This window comes from Podarcis tiliguerta (assembly GCF_965153285.1).
Source record: "Podarcis tiliguerta genome assembly, chromosome: 6".
NCBI lineage: Eukaryota > Metazoa > Chordata > Lepidosauria > Squamata > Lacertidae > Podarcis > Podarcis tiliguerta.
Genome location: NC_139539.1, coordinates 27,658,867 through 27,681,244, shown reverse-complemented (window position 1 = coordinate 27,681,244; position 22,378 = coordinate 27,658,867). Strand labels below are relative to the sequence as shown.

The 22,378-nt window shown below is 45.3% G+C and overlaps 1 protein-coding gene across 5 annotated transcripts; it reads left to right on the top strand.

Annotated features, from left to right (window-relative positions):
• The first annotated feature begins 1,104 nt into the window (after positions 1 to 1,104).
• Positions 1,105 to 21,789, top strand: TGIF2 (TGFB induced factor homeobox 2). Of its 5 annotated transcripts, none has more exons than XM_083447093.1 (3): positions 1,105 to 1,497; positions 5,121 to 5,359; positions 17,844 to 21,789. In XM_083447093.1, the coding sequence occupies exons 1-3, from the start codon at positions 1,479 to 1,481 to the stop codon at positions 18,438 to 18,440; spliced, it is 855 nt and encodes a 284-aa protein (XP_083303219.1). In that variant the 5' UTR covers positions 1,105 to 1,478; the 3' UTR covers positions 18,441 to 21,789. The 5 variants fall into 5 exon arrangements, with proteins under 5 accessions (XP_083303219.1, XP_083303218.1, XP_083303217.1 ...); XM_083447092.1 differs by lacking the exon at positions 1,105 to 1,497 and adding an exon at positions 1,740 to 1,796; XM_083447091.1 differs by lacking the exon at positions 1,105 to 1,497 and adding an exon at positions 1,938 to 2,029.
• Positions 21,790 to 22,378: the final 589 nt, after the last annotated feature.

Sequence of the window (22,378 nt, the reverse complement as noted above, 5' to 3'; positions counted from 1 at the left end):
AATCCGAGATTTGGATAAAGAAACAATTGAGGAGGACTGGGGAAAATTTAAAGATTATCTGAAAAAATATTATAAGCTGTATGAATCCTAAGAAAGTGCATGATTAGGAAACGTTAAGCTTCTGCGAATATGATTAAGTAAATGGTAAAATTAGTGACAAAAGAGAAAAGGAGACAATTTAAATTGAATATGTTATGTTTATTTTAAAGGTATTGAAATTGAGATATAATATATTGTATTTGGATACATAACATTCGAAAGTTACAATAAGGTATGAAATAAGGTAACAAAATGCTGACATTGTTAATGCAAAGAACGCAGAATCGGAAGGGGTGGGGAAGTCCAAGTTTTTTTTTTTTTTTGTTTTTGTTGTTAAAAAAAGAGAAAATTTGTTTCTTGTAACTACTTTATTTGTTTATAAACCTATAAAATTGTGGAAAGAAACGCAATAAAAAAATTTATAAAAAAAAAAAGAAAAATCAGGAATGAACAGTGCAGTCCTATGCATGTCTACTCAGAATTAAATCCAATTGTTTTAAATGGGGCTTACTCCCAGGTAAACGTGCAGAGGATTCCATCTGCACTGTGTGAGCCTACGAATGCCTACTCAGAAGTAAGCCCCATTGATTTCAGTGGGCTTTACTCATAGGTAAGCGTGTATAGGATTAAGGTGCCAAGAGTCTCTGTTATGCAGGATTGCAGCCTTGGAACTAAGGGATGGCAACTTTAAAAATTAAATGTTGCAACCATAACTTTTCCCCCCAATGTCAGCAACTGAACACCGTAAACGAGATTAGATTTTCTTGTTCATTTAATGAAGAAAATGCTGGTTTTGTTATAGGTCTTTGATCAGAACTCCCCCTCCCCAAAGAATGTTAATAAAAGCAAACAGTGGCATGCAAGCGTGTGCTTTTTCTTATCTTTTCGGGAAAGTCCTTTAAAAGTTTCACTGGAGTTTTATTTGAAAACAGAAGTTTCTCGGGTCTGCAAGTTGCCCCTTTTTTCCGGGAGTTGTAATTTTGTTTTGTTTTCGTCCCGGCTGGTACCACCCACCTTCCGCCTGTGCCCCCTCCCCCACCTTTTCAAATTATCTTGGTGGGTGGGTGGGGGAGGGAGGGAGGGGGGCGAGTGCAGAGCCTTCCTTTAAGGGCGGACTGGGCTGGATGGATGAGCAGAGCGGAGGAGCGGACCCTGGGAGCGGGGATCTGACGTCAGCGCAGAGGTAGTTTCCCTCGCGAGCTGTCAGACCGTGTGGCAGGTTAGGTATTAAAGGCACTTTGAGCAGCGCCGAGACCCCTCCTCTTGAGCGGCCGCCGCGCGCGCACACAAAGAGAAGTGCCCATCGCTGCGTCCGGCAAGGATCCACCACCAGCTGCGTCAACGCTCCCTTTTCTTGCCAAGGCGTGGATTGAAACACCGCCGGGAGCGGAGCCAGGAGCTTGAAAGGGGCGGGTGGGAGACGCTGCGAGAGGAAGAAAATGAAACCGACCGGGAAAAGTAAGTCTGGGAAGTTGCTCGGGCTGCATATCCCCCCCCCCCCTAGTTTCTTTTTGCTCGGCAAAACTTTGGAGTTCTCATTTTTCTTTTTTGCAAAAGCGCGTGGGGCATTCTGAAGACTGGAAGCACTTGCAAAGGGGGCTCGGGGGGGGGTTGGTTTTTCCCTTTTGCAAAACCGCTGTCTGTTTTCTCAAAGGCAAACCGCAGGCAGGAGAGGGGGGCGGTGGAGGAGGAGGAGGAAAGAGTTTTCGTGGGCGTCCAGAGAATGGAGCGCCCTCGTGGAGAACCGGGTGGTGTGTGCGCGCGCGCGCGCGCCCGGAGAGTATCCGATCGGCGTTTGCAAAAACTCTTAAACTTTGCAAAAAAAAAAAAAGAGAAAGTCTAGTGGGTGGGAGAGAAGAGGGACAAAAAAAGCACCACGAGGAACGAGGAGCGAGAGGGGGGACGGACGAACGAGAAATGCCTTCCAGGCACTCAGCTATGCAAAAGCGAGCGAGAGGCGAGGGAGTCGGGGAAGAGGATCTTTTGTTCGGTAACGTTCAATGCAACATTGCGAGAGAGATCCAACTTCTTTCCTGCCTTTTCTCTCTGAATGGAGGGTCTTCTGTTGCCCCCCCCCCCCCCGCCCGGCTTTCTTTAAAGGAAACAAACACAAACCTTTAAAAAAAAAAAAGATTTCGAAGGTTTCTCCTCCCGAAGCTGCTTTCTTTTACTTTTACATGCTTCTGTTCCCTCTTGATCCCAAAATGGCAACTTTCCCAATTTTTTTTCTTTTGCAAACTCCTCCCCACATCTGCCTCCCCCCCCCGCAAAGAAACAAACCCCTGGCGATTTTGGACTCTGCAAATTTAGGTTTCTGTTAAAAACAAACAAAAGCAAAACCTGATTTCAAGTGCTTGTAAAATGACAGCTTTTGGGGGGAGGGGGTGGATTTGTTTGGAGCAAAGCCGGGGTAACGCGTGCTATGGGGGGGGCGCGAGTTCCTGTTTCTTTTGGAACAAAGAGAACTCTGTCTAGGCATCTGTCACTCAGGGAAAGAGACACAAGAGAAACTTTTTTTGCGAGAGCGTTTCTCGTCTTCCGATTGCTTTCGGCCCTTGGGTGCTGGGGACCCCTCATTTTTTCGGGGGGTGGGGAGGAGAGGTGGTCTCTGCTTATTTCGACCTTGCCTCTTGGTTCCCCCCCATGGAAGGGATTTGGAGGAGGCGGTTTTGGGGGTGAGAGCGGCGATGCAACTGGCAGAAAACATGGAGTCCAGGCTTGTTTTGTGTGAAGTGGGATGGAAGGGATTTAAAGAAAGAGGTTGGCCGGGGGTGGGGGTTGACGCGAGGTTAGCTTCGCTCTCCCACGTTACTTTTCCTTTTGAAACTCCAGACCTGAGTTCATTATCAAACCAGCGCCGGTGGGAGTAATCCGCGAGGTATTTTCGTGTGTGTGTATATGTATTTTAATTGCTCCTTTACTAAGTAGCAAACTTCTGACACGTGATTTGTCTCGCTTGAATTCAAACGGAAGAAAATGAAATGTTTGATCTGCCTTTTCTCCTCCCTCCCCCTTTTCCGCCCCGGTTCGGATCTATTTCCAATTGCATTCTCTTTGTGTAGGAATGGACACGGCCGAGGAGGCAGCTTGTTGCTATTTTAACTTCCTTTTGCTTGCATTTTGAGGTTTGGGGTGGGTGGGTGTTTTGATAAAGTGGACGATACGCGGGGGCAAACGTAGCTGACCAACCCCCCCCCCCAAGCAAAGCAAAAGCAACCCGTGCTTTTAGCCTCACTCTCCACCGACCTTCCTGAACTGTTTGCATTTTAATTTTTTTAAATTATTATTTCGCTCTGGGCTGGATTTTGTCGTTCCCATGTGCAGCTGGCGGTGTGGGCAGTTCAGGGCCAGGAGGAAACGGCAGCAAAAAAAAAAAGCAAAAAAATTGCTGCTCCTCCTCCTCCATCCCTGATGAGATGCAGACTTGAAACAGGAGAGAGAGACTCCCTCACATAGCCAACAGCTCCCCCCGCGAGCCCTTCTGCACTCGGCGTTGCCTGGAGGAATAGGAGGACGAGGATCCATTTGCTTTTGCAGCTTTTTTTTTTTTTTAATAGGCACAAAGTTTTGCCCTTTTCTCTTCCTCGCGGGTGGGTGGGTGGGGGTGCGCGTACTGGAGAAGCGAATGCACGCTTCCATTTCAATGCACTTGAATTTGCCTGGGGTTTTTCTGCGTGTGCGCGCTTGCTGGGGGTGGATGCGGACGTGTTGATCTCCGAGTGCCTCCCTCCAAACAAACTCGACCGCATGTCTGGAAAAGGGCATTGAGCTAACCTTAAGCAAACTTGGAAAGTCTTGACGACTGCTTGGCCCACCAGTTTTATATATAAGTTACCTCTGTCGTCCTCCCTCCCCCCCCCCACCCCTTTTTGGGGGGAATGTAGAAAAAAAGTCTCTACATGTAAAGGGCTTTGGAGAGAGGAAACTTTTAAGAGCTGTAAGGCTGCAGCCCCCTGGGAGACTTTGTTAATAGTGGACACTTGCTTTTTCAGTCTGATCCCCCTGCAAAGTAAAATGCATCTTAATTTCCTAACATTTTGTGCAATGCACTTTTGCAATGGACTTGGCTCAAAAACATATTAATGAATGGATTTTAGTTGTTGTTTTTTAAATACAAGCATTCTGGTGTGGGTCGGGGGATCGAGGTCCAAAACAATTTTTTTTCGTTTGGAAGGGGAAGCCATAAAAATACCTCTTTGTCTGAACAGGGCAAAACTGTTAGAAGTGTCAGGAGTTTCACAGTAAAGAAAGGAGCCATATTAGGAAAAAATACTTCTGGGGTTTCTAATGAAAACACAGCGTCATTAATGTTCTTTACAAGAACTCTATAGTTCTGTGATTTTAATACCAGCAGTCTCCTTCTTATAGAGCTTATGGTACAGCTTCATAACTTGTAGATCTTTAGAGTATGTAGAACACAACTCTGTAGAGCTGAATGCCAAGCACTGCTTTGAATTTGACCATAGTGCAGAGTACGGATGAGGAACCTGTGAACCTCCAGTTGTTGTGGTTTGATTACCCCATCACCCCAGGCTGTGTAGTCAAACAATCATAGAATTGTAGAGTTGGAAGGGACCCCAAGGTTCATCTAGTCCAACCTTCTGCAATGCAGGAATCTCTGCTAAGGCATCAATGACAGATGGCCATCTAACATCTGCTTAAAAACCTCCAAGGAAGGAGAGTCCACAAGCTCCCTAGGGAGACTCTTCCACTGTCTGTTTAGTCGGAATCTCCTTTCTTGTAACTTGAGTAGTCAGTGGTCAGGAGTGACAAGAGTTGGAACCCTGCATCCTTTGGAGAGTCAAATGTTCCCCATCCCTTCTGTTGACGTTGGCCTTTGCACAGTTGACCATCTTCTGCCTCAAGTTACCCATGTGCAAAAGGGCAGCTTCACTTCTCCTTTTGTGTGCTACACAATTGTGAAAAGGAAGATGAGCAAGATGCAATTAGTAAAGGACTTTCCACCTTGTTAGGTACACCTGCAGGGACTGTTGAACACAACCTTCCTTCTTGCAGCTCTTTCACACCTGTGTAATTCCACCTGTGACCCATTATGTCTTGCATTGTTTCCCACATCTCAGGCTTGAACCAAGACAGATCTGCCAGCAGTTCCACCATGTCGGATAGTGACTTTGGGGAGGATGATGGGAGCGTATCTCAGGATCCGTTGCAGCCTGGCAAGAGAAAACGAAGGGGCAACCTTCCTAAGGAGTCTGTGAAGATTCTCCGGGAGTGGCTCTACGAGCACAGGTTCAATGCATATCCGTCTGAGCAAGAGAAACTCAGCCTTTCGGGGCAAACAAGCCTCTCTGTTCTTCAGGTATGAACTTCTGTATAATCCTTTCCTAGCACGTTGCCCAGTTATGATTTCTTGCATACACAGGGTTGCCAGGTGCAAAAGAGGAGAAGGCTTTGGTACCTTTAATAGCACTGCAGAGGAAGGGATTTTGGCAGGTGTAGGTTGAAAGCTGAAATTCCTTCTGCTCCATTGCTGTTAAAGGGTACTGGAGCCGTCACCTCTTGTGCCTATGTATAAGAAGTTGCAGATTTTTTTTTTAATTTAAAAAACCTGTTAGCAAAAATAAATCCAAAAAGTAAAAACAAACCAGCTTTTATTAGGCTCAACTAAAATGTCAAGGTAATTAGCAAGCTTTCCTGTTCCTCGGAGCTCTTCTTCAGGCCAATTAAATCTCTTCACCCCCCAACACAAAAGGAAGGAGAAGCTGGGCATGATGGGGAAAAGTCTCAGGGTCTTAATCTTGTGTTGGCCTCTGCCCTCCAACCACTAGGTAATACTATCCAATTCAGCCTCTCTTGACTCTCTCCCACCCAGTGCACAAAAATTAATCTCCAGCATTGTTAACGTAAGGACTGTCTTGTTTTTCTTTACTTCTGTTCTCTGCCTTCCAAGGGACATGCACATTCTGCTTAGTGATGGGAGCAGATGCAGGTAATTGCTACTTTTCATACCTTGAAAGGGGGGGGGGGGACAAAATCATTGTGTGTCCCTGTAGCTGCATCTTGGAATCTGTTTTATTCCCAGCATGTTAACTAATTAAGTCTGAAGAATGCCTCATGTACTTCATCTTAAGGTTGTTGGATAATGCAGATTTTGAAGATTTTCCATCATTCATCTGCCCTTTTCCTCCCTCTTTGTTTTGTCTAATATCCACCCTGAAGAAGAATTCTCAGGACATCGAAAGCTTACTTGCTTTCCTTTGGCATTTTAGTTTATCCTAATAAGGTTATCGGTTGCATTGTGTAGCTAATGTTCAGCTCCACCTTTTGCTCTGAATTTGAGTTAGATGTTCTTAATGATCTTAATAAATGTAACAGGAATCGTAACTTCTCACCTCCTTTTACAAAGAAACAAGTTGGGTGTCCCTTTTCACCTGTGTTAAAGATCAGTAATCTTAAACCTGCTTTCACAAGTTAGCTGAATTTAATTAGTACATAAGCAGATACACTAAATGATTTTGCACCAAAGAAGTCTGAAGGACTGGGCAGATCTGCAATAAGTTACGAATTTAAGAATGCCTTATGGGCCAAGTTCTATAGCCATTTCTTTCTATTGGGTTGATTTTGTTTGGTGTGTAATCTGGAGCACATTTTATAATATATGTGCATGTGAATCCACTGAAATAAGTAGTGCTTAACTTGCAAGTAGAATTGGGGTGTCAAAATACTCTAGGCTGATTTGCAATCCTATTCTGTTGTAGTAATGTCACTACTTGAATTAATTCCAGTCTTTTGCATGTATTGGGTAGAATCAGAGTTGGGAGAATGTATTGTAGGCCATCTGGTAACCTAAACTGTTAGACCTAGTCCTGCCCTCTGGGGCAGTGGAGAACAAATCTGCCCTTTTCTATGGGCTGGTCTCTCCAGGTAGCTTATTAAAAGTGGTAACCATGCATAGCTCTCCTTAACAGCACAAAATTAAGTTACATTCTGCAACAGCAGATAATTTGTATGGGAAAGCGAGACAATAAACTATTTAGTGATTTGTCAATCTGGAATAAATTATTACTGTGGGGGTATTAGGGTGTGCATGACTCTTAAAAATGATGGCTAATCTTTTTGGAGGGCCTATAAATGCCCCTTATGTGGACTCTTAAGATGAGTTTCTAGTCTGGCTTGCTGTAAACCATCATTTAAAATAAACGATGGTTTAAAATGAACATGTGTGTTTCTCCTAGGGGAATAAAGACTACAAACCAGAGATTGGTTTGTTGTTACATGCAAGGTAGCACTTGTGGCTTGTTTGTCTCCTCACAAACTACTGTGGTAAGTCAATAACCCACCTTGGCTTACCACTGTGGCTTGTTAGGACACAAAAGAAATGCAAGTGGTGGCTCTCATGTAACAGTTCGTTTCCTCTCTGGCATGTTGAAGAAAAGTGTGAAGCATTGTCTTGTGAGCAGTGTGCACCAGGACGTTGTTCACTCATGTAAATCCATAGTTTATTTCATGCTAAACTATGGTTTAACACGGCATGTTAATGGGGCCTATATGGTTCTAGTCAGGATTCCAGAGGACCTCCATTCTTGGATGGTCCATCCCTGGTCTTCTACTGGATTAGTAGGGCAGAAGGCACTGAGGGTTGAAGAATTGGACTGCAATCCGTCTGTATTGATGGAATCAAAACATTTTAAATTTATCCATTTCGTGCTTGCCTTATAAGTGTACAGATTTTCTAAGGACCCCAGTATACTGCAACACTGCCCAGGGAATCTGTTTATGACCAGCAGATCCTTGCAAGGTCTCAAGGAATATTGGGCAGCTAGCCCTTTGGGAACCGATATTAATACTGTTGTTATTACTGTTGTTTATCTACTGCTTTCATTTCAAAAAGAAATACCAAGGTGGTTCACAAACAAAAACCAGCAGCAAAATAACAAAAAACAAAGCCAATGATAAAAATAAAGCTATTTGGTAATTAAAATATATAGTAGTAGCTAAATATGTATTAGAAATTAGAGGTTTAAGCGAAGCCTGTATAATCCTCAGTGAGTTCCCTAGGATTAAGTAGTATTAATAGAAGGGTAAGATTTCTCCATTAAGTGTCTGGGCTTTGCTTTTCACTTCCTCATCCTTCAACTCCACTTTAAGGCATTTCTTGGCAAGTGTGTGTGCCTTGAGGGGGAGTGAAAAGCAGGATATGAGCCTAAATGAACAGTTGACTTGGTTTTGGGAACAAAATACCCAACTGCCCCAAAGGTGTTCCCGTCTCTTTCCTCCTCACAAATGCTTTTTGTCTGTGGTTGTACTGGGGGAGGGGGAAGGAAGCATAATTTAGAAATTAAGAGAGAAAATGCTAAACAAATCTAACCCAGTCCTTAACAGTTTTAGCTGAACTGTGTTCTGTGCCACCCACTCAACACCTGATGTGAATTTAGCCATTTACTATTTGCATGGAATCAAGTACAGCTGAGGGGTTCCTTTCTGTGTGTACTTGGTTGTTGGCCTCAACTTTTGGCAAGGTGTGCTTGCCCTTGAAGGCTTGTGAAACACACCTAGCTTCCCTATCTGTCAAATCCTTTCCAAGGATTTGAAGGAGAGGCCAGGACTTTCGGAAATAACTAAATAAATATAAGATATTCTGCTGGGTCAGTCTAGTGTCAGGAGGGTAACGAGACTTCTGCTTCACCTGGCAAGGGATGCAGGAGCTAGGAAAGGAATAGAGGTGTGGCTGAGGCCAAGAGTGGGGTTTCCCCTGCCCTGATTCATCCTTGGCTACAGAGTTTGTTTTTGGAAAACAGCATCTGTTTTCAAAGAGCAAGCATCAGATTTCTACCTGTGCCCTGCAGAGATGTTTCTATGCCAGTGTTAGGTGCTTGTCACCAGGTGCCTGGATAATTTTTATTTTCTGGGTCTGCTTTGGGAGTAAGGGTCTTGCCCTAATATTGAAAACCATTGGCCTGTTCCATGGTGTGAAACCAGGGCTTGCTGTGCTTGACATGTACCTTAAAAACAATGGGTGGAATCCAGTGTTGCATTTGTGGAACAGTTATGTCTGATCTCCCCGCCCCATACACTGTTTTGGGGGTTCTGCTGACTCCCCTCTGAGCCAGCTTTAGGGGGGCACTGGGGATGGAGAGGGGGAAAGCCCTTGCATAGGACTTCTGTTGACAGGGTTCAGTGTTAAGATAGTTTAGGACTCAGAATGGTTTATAGAAAGAGCTTCTCATGCAACCTGGTTTAATATACCATAGGAATTCTTGGGTGATGTATGTGTGTGTGTGTGTGTGTATTGGTGGGGGAATCAATTGAAAATATTGTTAGATGGCTTCCCCCGCCATATATGAGGGCAGTAGGCTAGCTTAGATGGTGCAGGGCAAGGCCTGTGTGGCACATGCAGCTCTGTTTTCCAACATATCACCCCCCACTACCTTTCCCTCAACATCTGCCACCTGAGGCAGCCACCTTACTGTGTCTAATGGTAGGACCGGCCCTGTCAGGCTTCTTAGGAGTTCCGTGAGAAACACCTCCAGGGCATGCATATTGAAAACTGGGGAATTTGATCTTGGTTGCTTCATGTAAAAGGAAGCTTCTTAAAAAGTAGTGTTCTGAAGTAAAAACCAGTTTCTTTCAGGTGAGAAAATCTATCTTGTATTTTTAAAAAGACATTAGACCTTCCTTACTGTAACACTGTTCTATCAGTGCATACCACATTCCAGTGGATTGGGTTTAATTTGGTTAAACATTCAAATTGTGATTGCATGAAGTAAGAGATTAAACTGTGCACGTTGTACAAAGTGAAATGGCCGAAATGTTAGCTGTATGCACTTTACATCCTGAAAGCTTAGCGATGCTCAAATACATGTTTGTTTGTTTGGTTGTTTCTAACAGGTAGGTATAGTAGCGAACGACCTTATGGGTTCAGCAAAGAAACGAAAACAAAATTCAGACTGCTAGGGCGATGCCATGTTAGTTCCCTTCACTTGAAGGGGGTATGTTGTGATTGTGGGGAAGAAGGGCCTCTCATACGTAGGCTACTTCCCGGTAAACAACCTTGCTGGGGCCTGGAAATCTGTAGGTGGGCCAGGAGCAAGTAAACGGTGAAGTGGACTGTTATGCAGTGGCCTTTATCCGTTCTGTTGTGTTTTGCAAAATCTTTCTTTATGTGGTTTGCCTCCCCACAAATTGCATTTGTTTACAATTTAAATACAAAAATGAGAGGAAGAAAAAGGATGAAAGGGGGGCTGTTGGTGGTTTCTTTAAGAGCCTCTGGCATGAGTTCCGGCCTTTTGGGTTTCTCTTTTGCTTTCCCTGCTCAACATCTTTATGCGCCCCCTCGCCCAGCTTGTCCAGAGTTTTGGGCTGGGCTGCCATCAGCATGCTGATGACACCCAACTCTATCTGTTGATGGATGGCCATCCTGACTCGGCCCCAGACACACTGACCAGATGTTTGGAAGCTGTGGCTGGATGGTTACGTGGGAGCCGGTTGAAGCTAAATCCTTCGAAGACAGAGGTCCTGTGGCTGGGACAGGACGATATGGGATTGGGGGGGCAACCCCCATCTCTTGCGGGGGCGCAATTAGTGCCAGCACTGTCCGTTAAGAGTTTGGGTGTAATCTTCGACACCTCCCTTTCCATGGAGGCGCAGATTGCAGCTACAACAAAGGTGGCATTTTTCCATCTCCGCCAAGCTAAGCAGTTGGCTCCTTACCTCTCGCGCCCTGACCTAGCCACTGTGATCCACGCGACAGTCACCTCCAGACTGGATTATTGTAACTCGCTCTACGTGGGGCTGCCCTTGAGACTGACCCAGAAACTCCAGCGGGTGCAGAATGCTGCAGCGAGACTCCTTACGGGGTCTTCGCTGCGAGATCACATTCATCCGGTGCTATACCAGCTGAACTGGCTACCGGTGGAGTACAGGATCAGGTTTAAGGTGCTGTTTTTAACCTTTAAAGCCCTATACGGCCTAGGACCCTCGTACCTATGGGACCGCCTCTCCTGGTATGCCCCACAGAGAAACTTACGGTCTTCAAATAAAAACATCTTGAAGGTCCCAGGCCACAGAGAGGTTAGACTGGCCTCAACTAGAGCCAGGGCTTTTTCGGCCGTGGCTCCGATCTGGTGGAACACTCTGTCACAAGAGACCAGGGCCCTGCGGGACTTGACATCTTTCCACAGGGCCTGCAAGACAGAGCTATTCCACCAGGCCTTTGGCCAGGGCACAGCCTGACTCCCTCCCTCGCAATCTTCGCATAGCTCTGGCCCAATGGTTGCCAGTGGCTTGAATTAATTAATTTTATAATGAATGATTTTAGAGTGTTGTTTGTGATGTACTTTTGTACTGTTTTATTGTTGTTAGCCGCCCTGAGCCCGGCTTCGGCTGGGGAGGGCAGGATATAAATAAAAATTATTATTATTATTATTATTATTATTATTATTATTGGTCACTGGGAAGACAGGGGAGAGCCTGTCCCAGCTGGACTCTCTTAAAGGAGCTCATAACAGCTCAAAGTCTTCCTGTTTCTAAGGAAATACCTCTAGGTGTCATGATTTAAATGAATCTTACAGGAAGCCCACTATCAGGGCTATAGCCCTGACCTGTGGCTTCCCCCTCTCACCCTTCTAGCTTGGAGCAGGTGGCCTTAAGCCCAGTTGCGTACATGTTGTGGCCTTTGGTACTGGCAACAGAGGAGAAAACCAGTCCTCAGGTTTGTTGCCATTCACACAAATGCTGTTTAAGCTCTCAAAAATGAGGTGAGCATACCACCTTTTCTCATGCTGACAAGAAATTATCCATTGTCCTTACTTGTTACTGAAATTGCAGTCTTAACCAGCTGCTCAGCCTACCTAGAATGCACACTTGATGTCTGAATATGAAAATTCTCCAGCTACAACACTTACATTTGCTAAGCAAGCAAATGTAACTTCAGCAAAACTAGCTGAGCGGTGCTGCACGGATCCAAACAGCCCAAATAGAAATATAATATGATAGATAGATTTTCTGGTTGGGCTGTCTGGATCCGTGGAGCTCAGCTAGTTTTGCTGGTGAACCCCACTGACAATATTGCATGGGGGTAAGCCTCCCAAACCAGCTTGTTGCCAAGCAAGTATCACTTTGGGTTTGGGAGGTCTGCATGGTGGCACCCAGATTTGTTCTGGGGGTGACCAGTTGTTTGTGTCATTAGGGCTGGCATAGTTCATTGTGTGTGTCGAAGGGGGGGGGGAATAAACAAACATGGCTTTGGATGTAATAGAAGGACATGTAAACCTAAGGAGTGTTGTGGTTGATCCAAAATATTCAGATTGTTTGATCGATGCTGCTTAGCCTTGTGAAAAGGACAAAAGTTCTTTTTAGAACTGACTATTCGTGATCAGTGCATTTTGGCCTCTCTTTCTCTGTAGCAGAGAACTGTCCCCACATAACTAAGGTCACTTGGGTGCCTGACTCACTGAACAGCTAGTAGCATTCCTTGCAAAGTTCTGAGCTTCCTTTGATAGTTCCCATCTCTCTCTCCTGACCAAGCTTGGTGCTCTTAGCTGGGATCTGACTGCACAAGAATGCTTAGTCTGTTCTGCTTGGCTTGCTGTGAGCACAAATATTCCGATAACAAGTTGCAGCTCTTGCTTGTATGCAGAGAAGGAGTTGGCTTGCTGAAGACCATCTAGATATTCAAGGTCACCTTTTGTATTTCTAAAAGCAACATAAATTGCACCTTTTTCTGGTACAGTGTACTTGTGCACAAATGTAGCTGAACATAAAAGTGGCTGTGAAATTTCTGCATGCAAATGTTTACTGGGACTTAATGATTGGTTGCTTGTTTTATGCAGTTAGAATTTGTGTGCAGCGGTGCCTCAGTTTCTCTCTACGTATGGGGCATAAAAGGTGTACAGCTCATTGAACCTGGAGTCTTCTAATCAGTAACTGGAAGGACCCCTTTTCTCCTTGCTTAAGGAGCTTTTAAATTTGTTCTTTTAGCAGTGAGACTATGGTAGGGTTGAGAGCTGGGTAGTTTCCATGGTGTTAAGCAGCAAGAATAGTGTCAAGACTTTCAGAGTATCTCTTCTACCCATGATGGCAATGCTCTGCCTCTGTGGTCAGAGGCAATATGCTTCTGAATACCAGTTACTGAAAATCGCAGGAGGAGAGTGCGTTATCCTGCTTGCAGGTTTCCCAGGTTTGGCCACTGTGAGACCAGGATGTTGGATGAGAGAGACATTTAGACTGATCTAGCAGGTGCTTCTTCTGTTCCTACCTCTGAGGCATTGTACAACATTGGGGGGAAGACCCTACTTTTCTTCTGTCATGGAGAGTCTTCACACTTATTCAGGCATAGAAGAGGGCAGATGGCTCTCCTTGGTGGTTCTGTGCTCTTACCAGGGCAAGACGGGGGAGGTCCACATTGTGAATATGCCTGCAGATGTGTTCAACCTAGAAGTGTTTTAAATGTAAGCTGTGTTGAGCTGCCAGCTTCTGTTTTTAAGTCTTGTAAGCCATGTGCAACGAAACCCCCAACTTCTTGCTCCACACGTATGGAAAAAAATATGTATGCTTGTGAAAGGAGACCAGTTTGAGGCTTTGGAAACATGGTGATTGTTTTCTTGAGGCGGGGGGTGGGGAGGGGATTAAAAACAGGGAAATTATTGAGTTTGTGTTAACACGTATCCCCAGGGAAAATATTTTACAGAGCTGCTGATTTGCAAAAGATACATCAGTCTACTTGATTTATTTTTCCATAATTGTTCTCTTTGAAGCACTCTTTCATTTTGGTTTGGCTTTCAAGAAGGAAAAATTGTTCTACACCCTTGTGTGTGACGTGAAACAAATTGCACAGGCAGCAGCTGTGCTTCCCAAGGTCTTGTAACCAGCTCCTCATGGCGTTGCGCTAAGATTCCTAGCGGGCTTCTTTGGCAATGCATCCAGAACTTTGCTAGTTCGCCAAATGGAAACGTGATTGTCCCTCTCTCTTCCAAAGAGGGCAGTTGCACATGTTCGTACTGTGCAATCCAAGCTGGTGCCCTCCAGCTGTTCGAGACTGCAGCGGTAATCAGCATGGCCACGCTGGCTGGTGCTGATGGGATTTGTAGTCCAAAACAACTGGAGAGTACTAGGCTGGCAAAGGCTGCTATAATATCCTAATTTGGTGCTCTACAGCTGTAACCAAGCACTGTGCTACAGTGCAGTGTGGCTGCTTTATGAGCAGTTGCATAATGCTGTTGCAGGTAGAGGATGGAAAAAGGCTAATAATAATGACAGCCCTCGAGACCTGAGAGACTTAGTCTACAGAATGGTCCAGAATTGCACAATACATTTCTGCTGGAGTGAAGCCCTTCCTAAGTGGGAAATAGGATGGATAAACGTTGTTATTCCTTTAAATAGTGAGTTCATTGTCTGCTATAATTGAGCTTAGGTAGGTAAAGGACCCCTGGACTGTAAAGTCCAGTCTATAATGGCTTTCAATGAAATCTCAGCTTTATCACAAGTATGTTTTCCCCTTCTGTGATCCTCATAGAAAACTCATTCAATATTAAAAGATGAGGTCCATGCGGCAAGAAGGGTAGAGAGAAAAAGGCAGAGAAGGGAAAGAGGTTGGACAGTGCTAGACGGAGTACAGTGGGTGAATTGTAAACAGGAATTTAATATCCAGTTTACTTTCTTGAAACATTTCTACACAGTCTCCCACATCAGTCTTTACAGCAACTTTAAAATAAAGGGATGAAAGCAGCTGGTAACCCAGTGCAGATTTTAAAAAAAGTATAAGAACCTGCTGGGGCCAGACTGATCTCCACTTCCCAGTGGTCTTCCTTGGAAGGAGGTGTAGCAACTGACCCAACAGCCAGGGATGGGGAACATTTTTCAGTCGGAGGCCATATTCCCTCTCTGGCTGCAGGCCAATGGAAGGGGCCAGTGTGCGTCCCTGTCCTGTATTTATTTATTGTGAGCATCTTACTGCACCCAGGTACTAAGAAGTCATGGCAGGTATAAAGACAGTAGAGACGTTGTCCTCTAGGCAAGCTCTTCTTGTATGCCCTTCTTGGTGGTCATGCTGTTGTTGCTATTATTATTGTAAGTCCTCTAATCTACATAACCTCTGCAAAATATTTCCATGTCTCAAATTATGAATATTTATGACTCCACCAACCAGCTTGGAAACTTCAGTTTCCATTTCATGGAGAGTTGGTGTTCTGCCCAGTAAGTACCAGCCTTCGCTTCTGGAAAGTTTTGGACTTGCTTTAAAATTACGTGAACTTGCTCGCATACCTTGCAATGTGTCTTAGCAGAGGCCCAACCAGATACCCAATAATTTTCTGGTTTTCCTTGCCCCCTTGTGTTTAACCAGATGCAATTCTGTAGTGTGAAAGGAATGTAGACTGCACCGCTGAGAAGTTTTTGAAATAAGTTGCCAATTAATTTGCGAACTGTTTTGATCATAGCCGATTGGTATGCACATTTGTTCACAAATCTGTGAAATGGGGAAATTTCATTTAAATCAGCAGGCTGCTCTTTCTGTGCCAACCTAGGCAACTTGTTGTATTCTGTGTTTAACAGAAAACAATTGCACTTATTTTAGTAGGGGATCTACTCTGTTTCCTGGGGATTTTGCTGGATCAAGCTTCTTATCTATAGAAGAGTTTTTCACTCTTGATTACCATGTACATGTGCATGTATGTGATTGGTTTTCTCTAGTTATACGCCTAATCAAACTATACATATTTTTTTTGGAAAAAGGATTGGGGGGTACAGCCATTGCTGTTTCTTTGTAGCCCCTGGCGTCAGTGTTGCCCCATGCAAGCTCTGATGTAATGATGAAGGGAGCCAATCCCAAGCTCCTGTGAAACGTGGCTGAGGGATCGACCTGTGGGTCCAGCAGATTTGCTTCTCTGCAGGCAGAGTGGGAGCTTCACCCCCAAAAGCCTCTTAGCTGCAGTGGCAAGCTCTGCCACCAGTGTGCCTTTGCAGATGGTGCTCTGTCAGCAGGGGCAAAAATTGGTGTGTTGGGGGAGCCTTTGGATCCTCAGGACCCAACAACTTCCCACTCCCCTAGCAGCCCCTGGAGCTGGCATAGTTCTCCACCCATTGGCTTTGAAACCAATGCCTTGGATAATTTCTGTCTTGGCTAGCATGGGCTTGACTTGGGTTTAGGAAGAGGCAGTTCCTTCTCCCTCAACCGCACCCCTCCCCAACCTCTGTCAGGTTGCTCTGCCCATCTCCATGAGACTTTCTGTGCCAGATCTTAGACTTGTTACAAAGTGTAGACCAGACTTTCTCAGCCTGCTGCTCTCCAGATGGCTTGGACTACAGCCCCCATCAGCCCACAGCTGGAGGGCACTAGGTTGGGAAAGGCTGCTGTGGGCTCTGTCTTCATATCCAGTCTCTTCTCTTCCTCTTTCCCTCCCTCTCGGTTTCACAGAACCAGGGCTGGTTGCTCTTTCAGTTTTTACCTTTGACATCCAGCTCGGAGAAGAGTTTTGGGAAACTGGAAAGTTTGCCTACCAGTTTGTTAAGTATTGTCCCATTAATACTTTTTGGTCTTAAACCTCAACTCCTCGTACTTCTGAGCATAAGGGACAGGAAATGCTCTGGTACAAATAATTCAGTCTTTGGGTACTGTATTCATGAGAATAAAAATAGTTGCTGAATTATAACTGTCCGGACCTGGAGTGGAACTTGAGAGAGGTGCACATTTCTCTATATTGGATTTTTAATTCTTAAGCCCTAGATTGCCCTGTATAAAGGAAACATCCTACATACTTTCTGTTCACTCCTGGACAGATCTGGCAGGAGAAAAGGCATGCCAGGAATCTTGGAATAAATGGTCTGTGCTTTATCCTACACTGGTTGGGCAGATCCAAGCTTGTAACACTGTGAAACAGAAATTCAGGTGGCAAGCGAATAGCTGCCTTCTCCTGGCTTCTCAAAGTACAACAGGTGGCAATGATAGGATGCTGGAGGCAGAGAATGAGCCATTGCCCCTCCCCAACCTTTTAAAAAACCTGTGGGAAGTGCAGTAATGTTTGATTTGCAACCATGATGCTGTTAAACATATTTCCTATAAAAAAAGGGCTACATGTAACTCAGCGGCAAAGCACCTAGTTTGCACGGAGAAGTCTCAGGTTCAGTCTTAGGGGGTTTGTGAGAATAAAAGGAGAAAGGAAAGAGCCACAAATGCTTTTTTTTTTTTTTAATAATTTTCATTATAACCATTTCCAGAATCACATTCAGATATACATTTCCACCGATTTCCCTTCTTCCCTTCCCTGATTGCTTTAATTTCCTCACCATTCCTGCATATTCTTATATATCCATTTAGATGACTTTCCCCCCTTTATTATATATTCCCAGTACTCTTTTAACTATTTTGCATGCCCTTGGAGAAATGGCTGTATAAGAACAGAAGAGGAGTCTTGTTCTTCTTGCCAGCAGCCCATCTAGCCCACAGCGGCCAACCAGCTGCCTCTGGGAAGCCAGCAAGCAAAACCAACAGCACTTGCCCTAGTTATGATTCCTAGCACTTGGCATATTGCTTCCAACAGTGGAAGCAGAACATTGCTGTTCCGGCTGGTAGTCACGGACAACCTTATCAGTCATGAAAAAATACAACTGGCTATTGAAGCCTCTCTTGCTCACTCACCTCTTCTTAGAAAAATGTGCCCCTCAACTTCCAGTGTAGCAAAAGCTTTCCTTTTCCTTTTGCACCTTCTCTGTTGTCTCCCACGTTACAGGTGGGCAGCCTCAACTCTGCTCTTCCCCGAGGGCCTTAAGTCTAGCACCATAGCTGCTGCGCATCCCCCCAAGTCCTTGTTCCTTGGCATCTAACCGAGCCCTGTGCATTTCTCCCTTAGATCTGCAACTGGTTCATCAACGCCAGGCGCAGGCTCCTCCCTGACATGCTGCTTAAGGACGGCAAGGATCCCAACCAGTTCACCATATCTCGCCGCGGTGCCAAATCTGCTGATGTGACGCTGACCCATGCAGCCGCAGCCGCCGCCACAGGGTCCGGACTCCTGATGGTGCCTCCTGCCTCCTCCGCCTCCTCCAAGGTGCTCTCCATGTCGGTCTGCTCGCCCATGACCTGCCACCCTGCCCGGCCCCTGGCCGGCAGCTTGACTGTGGTGACGAGTGAGCAGGAGAGCCCTCGCCCCACCTTCCAGCAGGTCAAGCTCGAGCCTCACCCCAAGCAGCCGCAGCTGAGCGCGACGGGCAGCACTCTGGCTCTCCTGACCAGGGCAGATGCCGCCAGTCCCACCAGCGGACTCTTCAACACGCCGCCGCCCACTCCGCCCGAGCTCTTCGGAGAGGACTTCAGCAGTTTCCAGTTGCTGGTGGAAGTGGCCTTGCAAAGGGCAGCTGAGCTTGACTCGCAGAAGCTGAGCGGGCAGCTGCCTCCATCACTGCAAAGAGAGGCCGCTGCGCCAACCCTCTCCAGAAAAACCAAGTAGCTTTCTCCAGCCACTAGCTCCTTTTGGAGGCTTTGGGGGCTCCCCTGCTCCTTCTCCCGAGTTTTTCTGTTGGCCTCTGCACTGAGGGTCCTCCCTGCCAGATGTTAACGCTGTGATATGGCTACCCCTCAACCAGGAGCAAAACAAGCTGAGGCTTCCTTGGTCGTTTTGACGCTGTGCTGCCAGCTCACCTCGGCTTCTAGAACGAAACACTGCCTCCGCCGCAAGGCAGGAGGACAACACATCCTTTGGCTAGCGTTTCACTTTTTCTGGACCTTGCCAGCATCCTTTCCTCCCGTTGAAGCCGCGTGGAGGACACTGTCTGACTAGGGGGGTGCCTGAACCACGCACAACCTGCTCTTGAAAGGACCGAGAGGCCTTAACGTGCTCTGAGAGAACATGGCTGTTGTTCTGTTACTGTGACTGTGTGTTTTATTTTTTTGCTGTGGAGCATCCTTGTGCAGAGGTCCTTCTCTTCTCCCACTTTTTTTTGAAGCCTGCTGACGTGGAAGAGAACAGGAAAAGGGTCCAACATGTAACGGAGGAGAGAATTAAAAAATAAAAAAACCAAGTACCTTAAAAATACGAATTATGGCGGGGAGGCGAAATGAATGATTTCACCTCTGCCCAGAGAATCCTAACGCGTGTCCTTTTTGGGGGCGGGCAGGCAGGGGTTGTTTCTGTTTTGCTGTTTCTGTAGCATAACGTCTTTGACATACTCTTGGTCTGGTGCGCATGAGTGGCTGGCCCCTGCATGTTGCCTAACCGGAGTCCCTGGCATGAGCAGATTTAACTGGAAATGTTAATGTTTGTGGCATCCCTCTCTCTTTCCACTGGGAGGTGGAGAGGGGGAACAATCAACGACCACCCTTCGAATACTGGTGCCAGTTAAAAAAAAAGTATGGTGCTGTTTGAGCAATTTTATTATTATTTTAGGTGCTGGCTTTTTGTGACTTCATCCATTCCTCTCCCTGTGTTTCCCCCCATGTCATGTTTGGAGATGCACCGATGTGATCAGAGTGGCAGGGAAGGATGCTCTGCTGGCTGAGAAGCAGCAAAGGGGCATTTCAGAGGTGGGGAAGAGGGATAGGATCCGGAACAAGACTCTTTGACTGTGAAGTTGCTTTAAACAACCCTTTCTTCTTCGTTTTTCATTTTGAATTTTGTTGGTCGTGGACTGTAACTCGGGAAATCTAAGGTGTCTTTATGGATGTGCTGACAAAACTACCTATGGGGGGGGGGGACGACAACCAACCTCCTGACTTTGTTTTGGATCCTTGCTCTCATCACGCTGAATGTAGTTTCTCTTTTGCTGATGGAGCACAGGTGCCCTCTTGTGGCCAGGAAGGGAGGTTGACCAGAGTAGGGTCTTCCATAGTGAATCACAACCTCTCCTGCAGACTACAAGCTGTGTGTGACCCTGAAATTGCCTCCCTATATGATTTGATGTGTCCCCATGTACTTGGCAGCCTTGGCAGAAATTTAGACCCACCTGATAGTATCTGATCCCCTTTGAGAAGTGTTTTCCAAACTTGGGTCTCTAGCTGTTTTTGAACTACAACTCCCATTATCCCTGACCTGATCCAGCTAGCTAGAGATGATGGGAGTTGTAGCCCCAAAACAGCTAGAGACCTACGTTTGGGAAACGCTGCCCAAGAGAGAGGGTGTGTGGAAGCCCGTGGCCCCACCAGATGTTCCTGGAGTTCCAACTCCCATCACCCCTGACCAGTAGCTGGGGGGGCATGCTGGTTTGGATGGGAGGGAGTTGGGAGCCCCATCGGCATACGCAGGGCCATATATTCTTCATCTGTGGTCCATGCCCTGGATTTAAGGGGGTGGGAAGCTGGGGGTTTGCAAGATTGAACTGCTGAGACATGCATATATTTTTCATTGAGTTACGCCCCCCCCCCTTTGGCCTGAGACCAGGAACTTGCAAAACACAGAGTGCCCTGGGTGATATGAACATCCACCTTTTTTATTTTAATAGTGCTGTTTCACTGTAAATGTAAGTTAAATAGTGATCTATTATATACACCTATATATCTTGAAAAACACTAATTTTTAGAAGGTGTTAGCCTAATTTTTACGTTGCATGAATAGTAAAGCTAAAAAGCCCAGCAGGATGCAACTTTTCACATTTTTGTTCTCAAACTAGGTGTGCAAACCTGGTGTCGAAAAACGACAAGGACAGCAGTGAGTGCATTGGAGAACTGGAACTAATAGGGTGGGAATTGTTATGGGCTTAATGGAACATTGTGGTGTGCCTCCCCCCTTTTGCAAATTACAGATTTGGGGCTAAGATTGGTACAACCTGTAATTGCTGCTGCACAAATAATTGCCTGCGTTCCTTTTGTTGGTACTTTTTGATCTTCGGTGATCCTTTATCAATCAGCAGAGTATAGCTTAACTCTGTCTAGAGAGCTGCCGTTTTCACATATTGATCCAGAAATTTGAAAAAGCAAATACATTGCCAAATTGTGCTGCTTTCTGTTTTGAAAAGCCTGAAGAGCTGCCGTGTAACATACTTGGTTTTTTGTTTGTTTGCTTAATTCTAAAATCTTGTGGATTAATTTGACTATTTGCATTGAATCTCTGGAAGGTGGCTCCTTCCATCTCCTTCTCAAGGTTGGTTCCTACCTTGTTTTCTGGATTGTGGAAGCAAAACTTGACCTTGCTTTTCCCCCCCTCCAAATTTTTTTATTGATTTTCCAAAAAATTTTAGATAGACAAACAAACATAAATCTTAACTGTACTTAATCCAATCTTAGTAACATTTTTAAGTGACTTCCTCGAATCCCCCTGGCTGAATTTCAGTCTATATTATTATAACAGTTTTCCAAAATTGACCTTGCTTTTTATAGGCTTTCAAGAATTATGTATCCCTTCAAAGTGTCACTGAAATTGGCAAGATACTTTTAAGCAGCAGCATCCCAAGTCCAACTGAAGATACTTAGTCATGTTCACTCTTAATTAAAAATGTTGTTTTCCCTCCTCTACCCTCAATTAGGCCCCCTTGACTTGGGCTGGATTGGCAGCCGTTTGATTAGAATTGTGCCTCCATTAAATGAAGCAGTTTGAACCTTCTTTCCTGGCACTGCAGGAAACCTAAGCAGATCTGAAATTGCTGCACAAGGTAACAAGAGCAATGTTTCAGTTCCTACAATGCACTGGCTGTTCTTGCTGTATCTTATTTGTCCAAACGATATGGAGACCTTGTTTTTGATGGGATGGGAAGTTAAAAAAGGACGAAAAAAGAGAATATTCTTTTGTCTGATGTTTATGAAGCAAAAAACTACTGTAAATAACTGTTTTGGATTTTTTTAATCAATAAAGTTTTTTTAAAAACACACCACACCTAGTTTGTATGGTCTCTGTGCGTAAGAACTCTGACCTTCCTCTCTGGCTCTTTGCATCCAGTGTTGTGTGAATGTACGTACAGGTGCACACAGTGACTGCCCTTACCCTATGCAGAGGGTCATGAAAGCAGACAGCAGAATTCTGTAATGTAGAAGCTTGATTGGTGAAGGAGTTTGGCACATACAGAACACAACTTAGTCATTTCTTCTTAGCGGCAGGTGTGCTAGCATATTGAAAAGGGGAGCTTTCACTGACAGAATCAGAGCAACAATCATTTCTAAAGTAGGCCACATACGGTTTTTGTACAAAATACTTTATCTTTTCAGTGCCCTCTTTTTTTAAAAAAAGTCACATTGGCACTTGGTCCCCTGCTTCCTGAACAAATCAGTGGCAAGAGGGTTGTGCCCCCTACTTTGGGCAGAGGGGGTTGGTTTTTTTTTTTTAAGCATAATATACGTATTAGGAAAAGGGCAGGCAGGCAAATGCTGCACTGCTAGAGAGAGCTCTGCCTTCCCTGCATCCATGGCTACTAATTCTTCCTCCATGTTCACAATTACGACCAGTTGCTGGAAATCACAGGA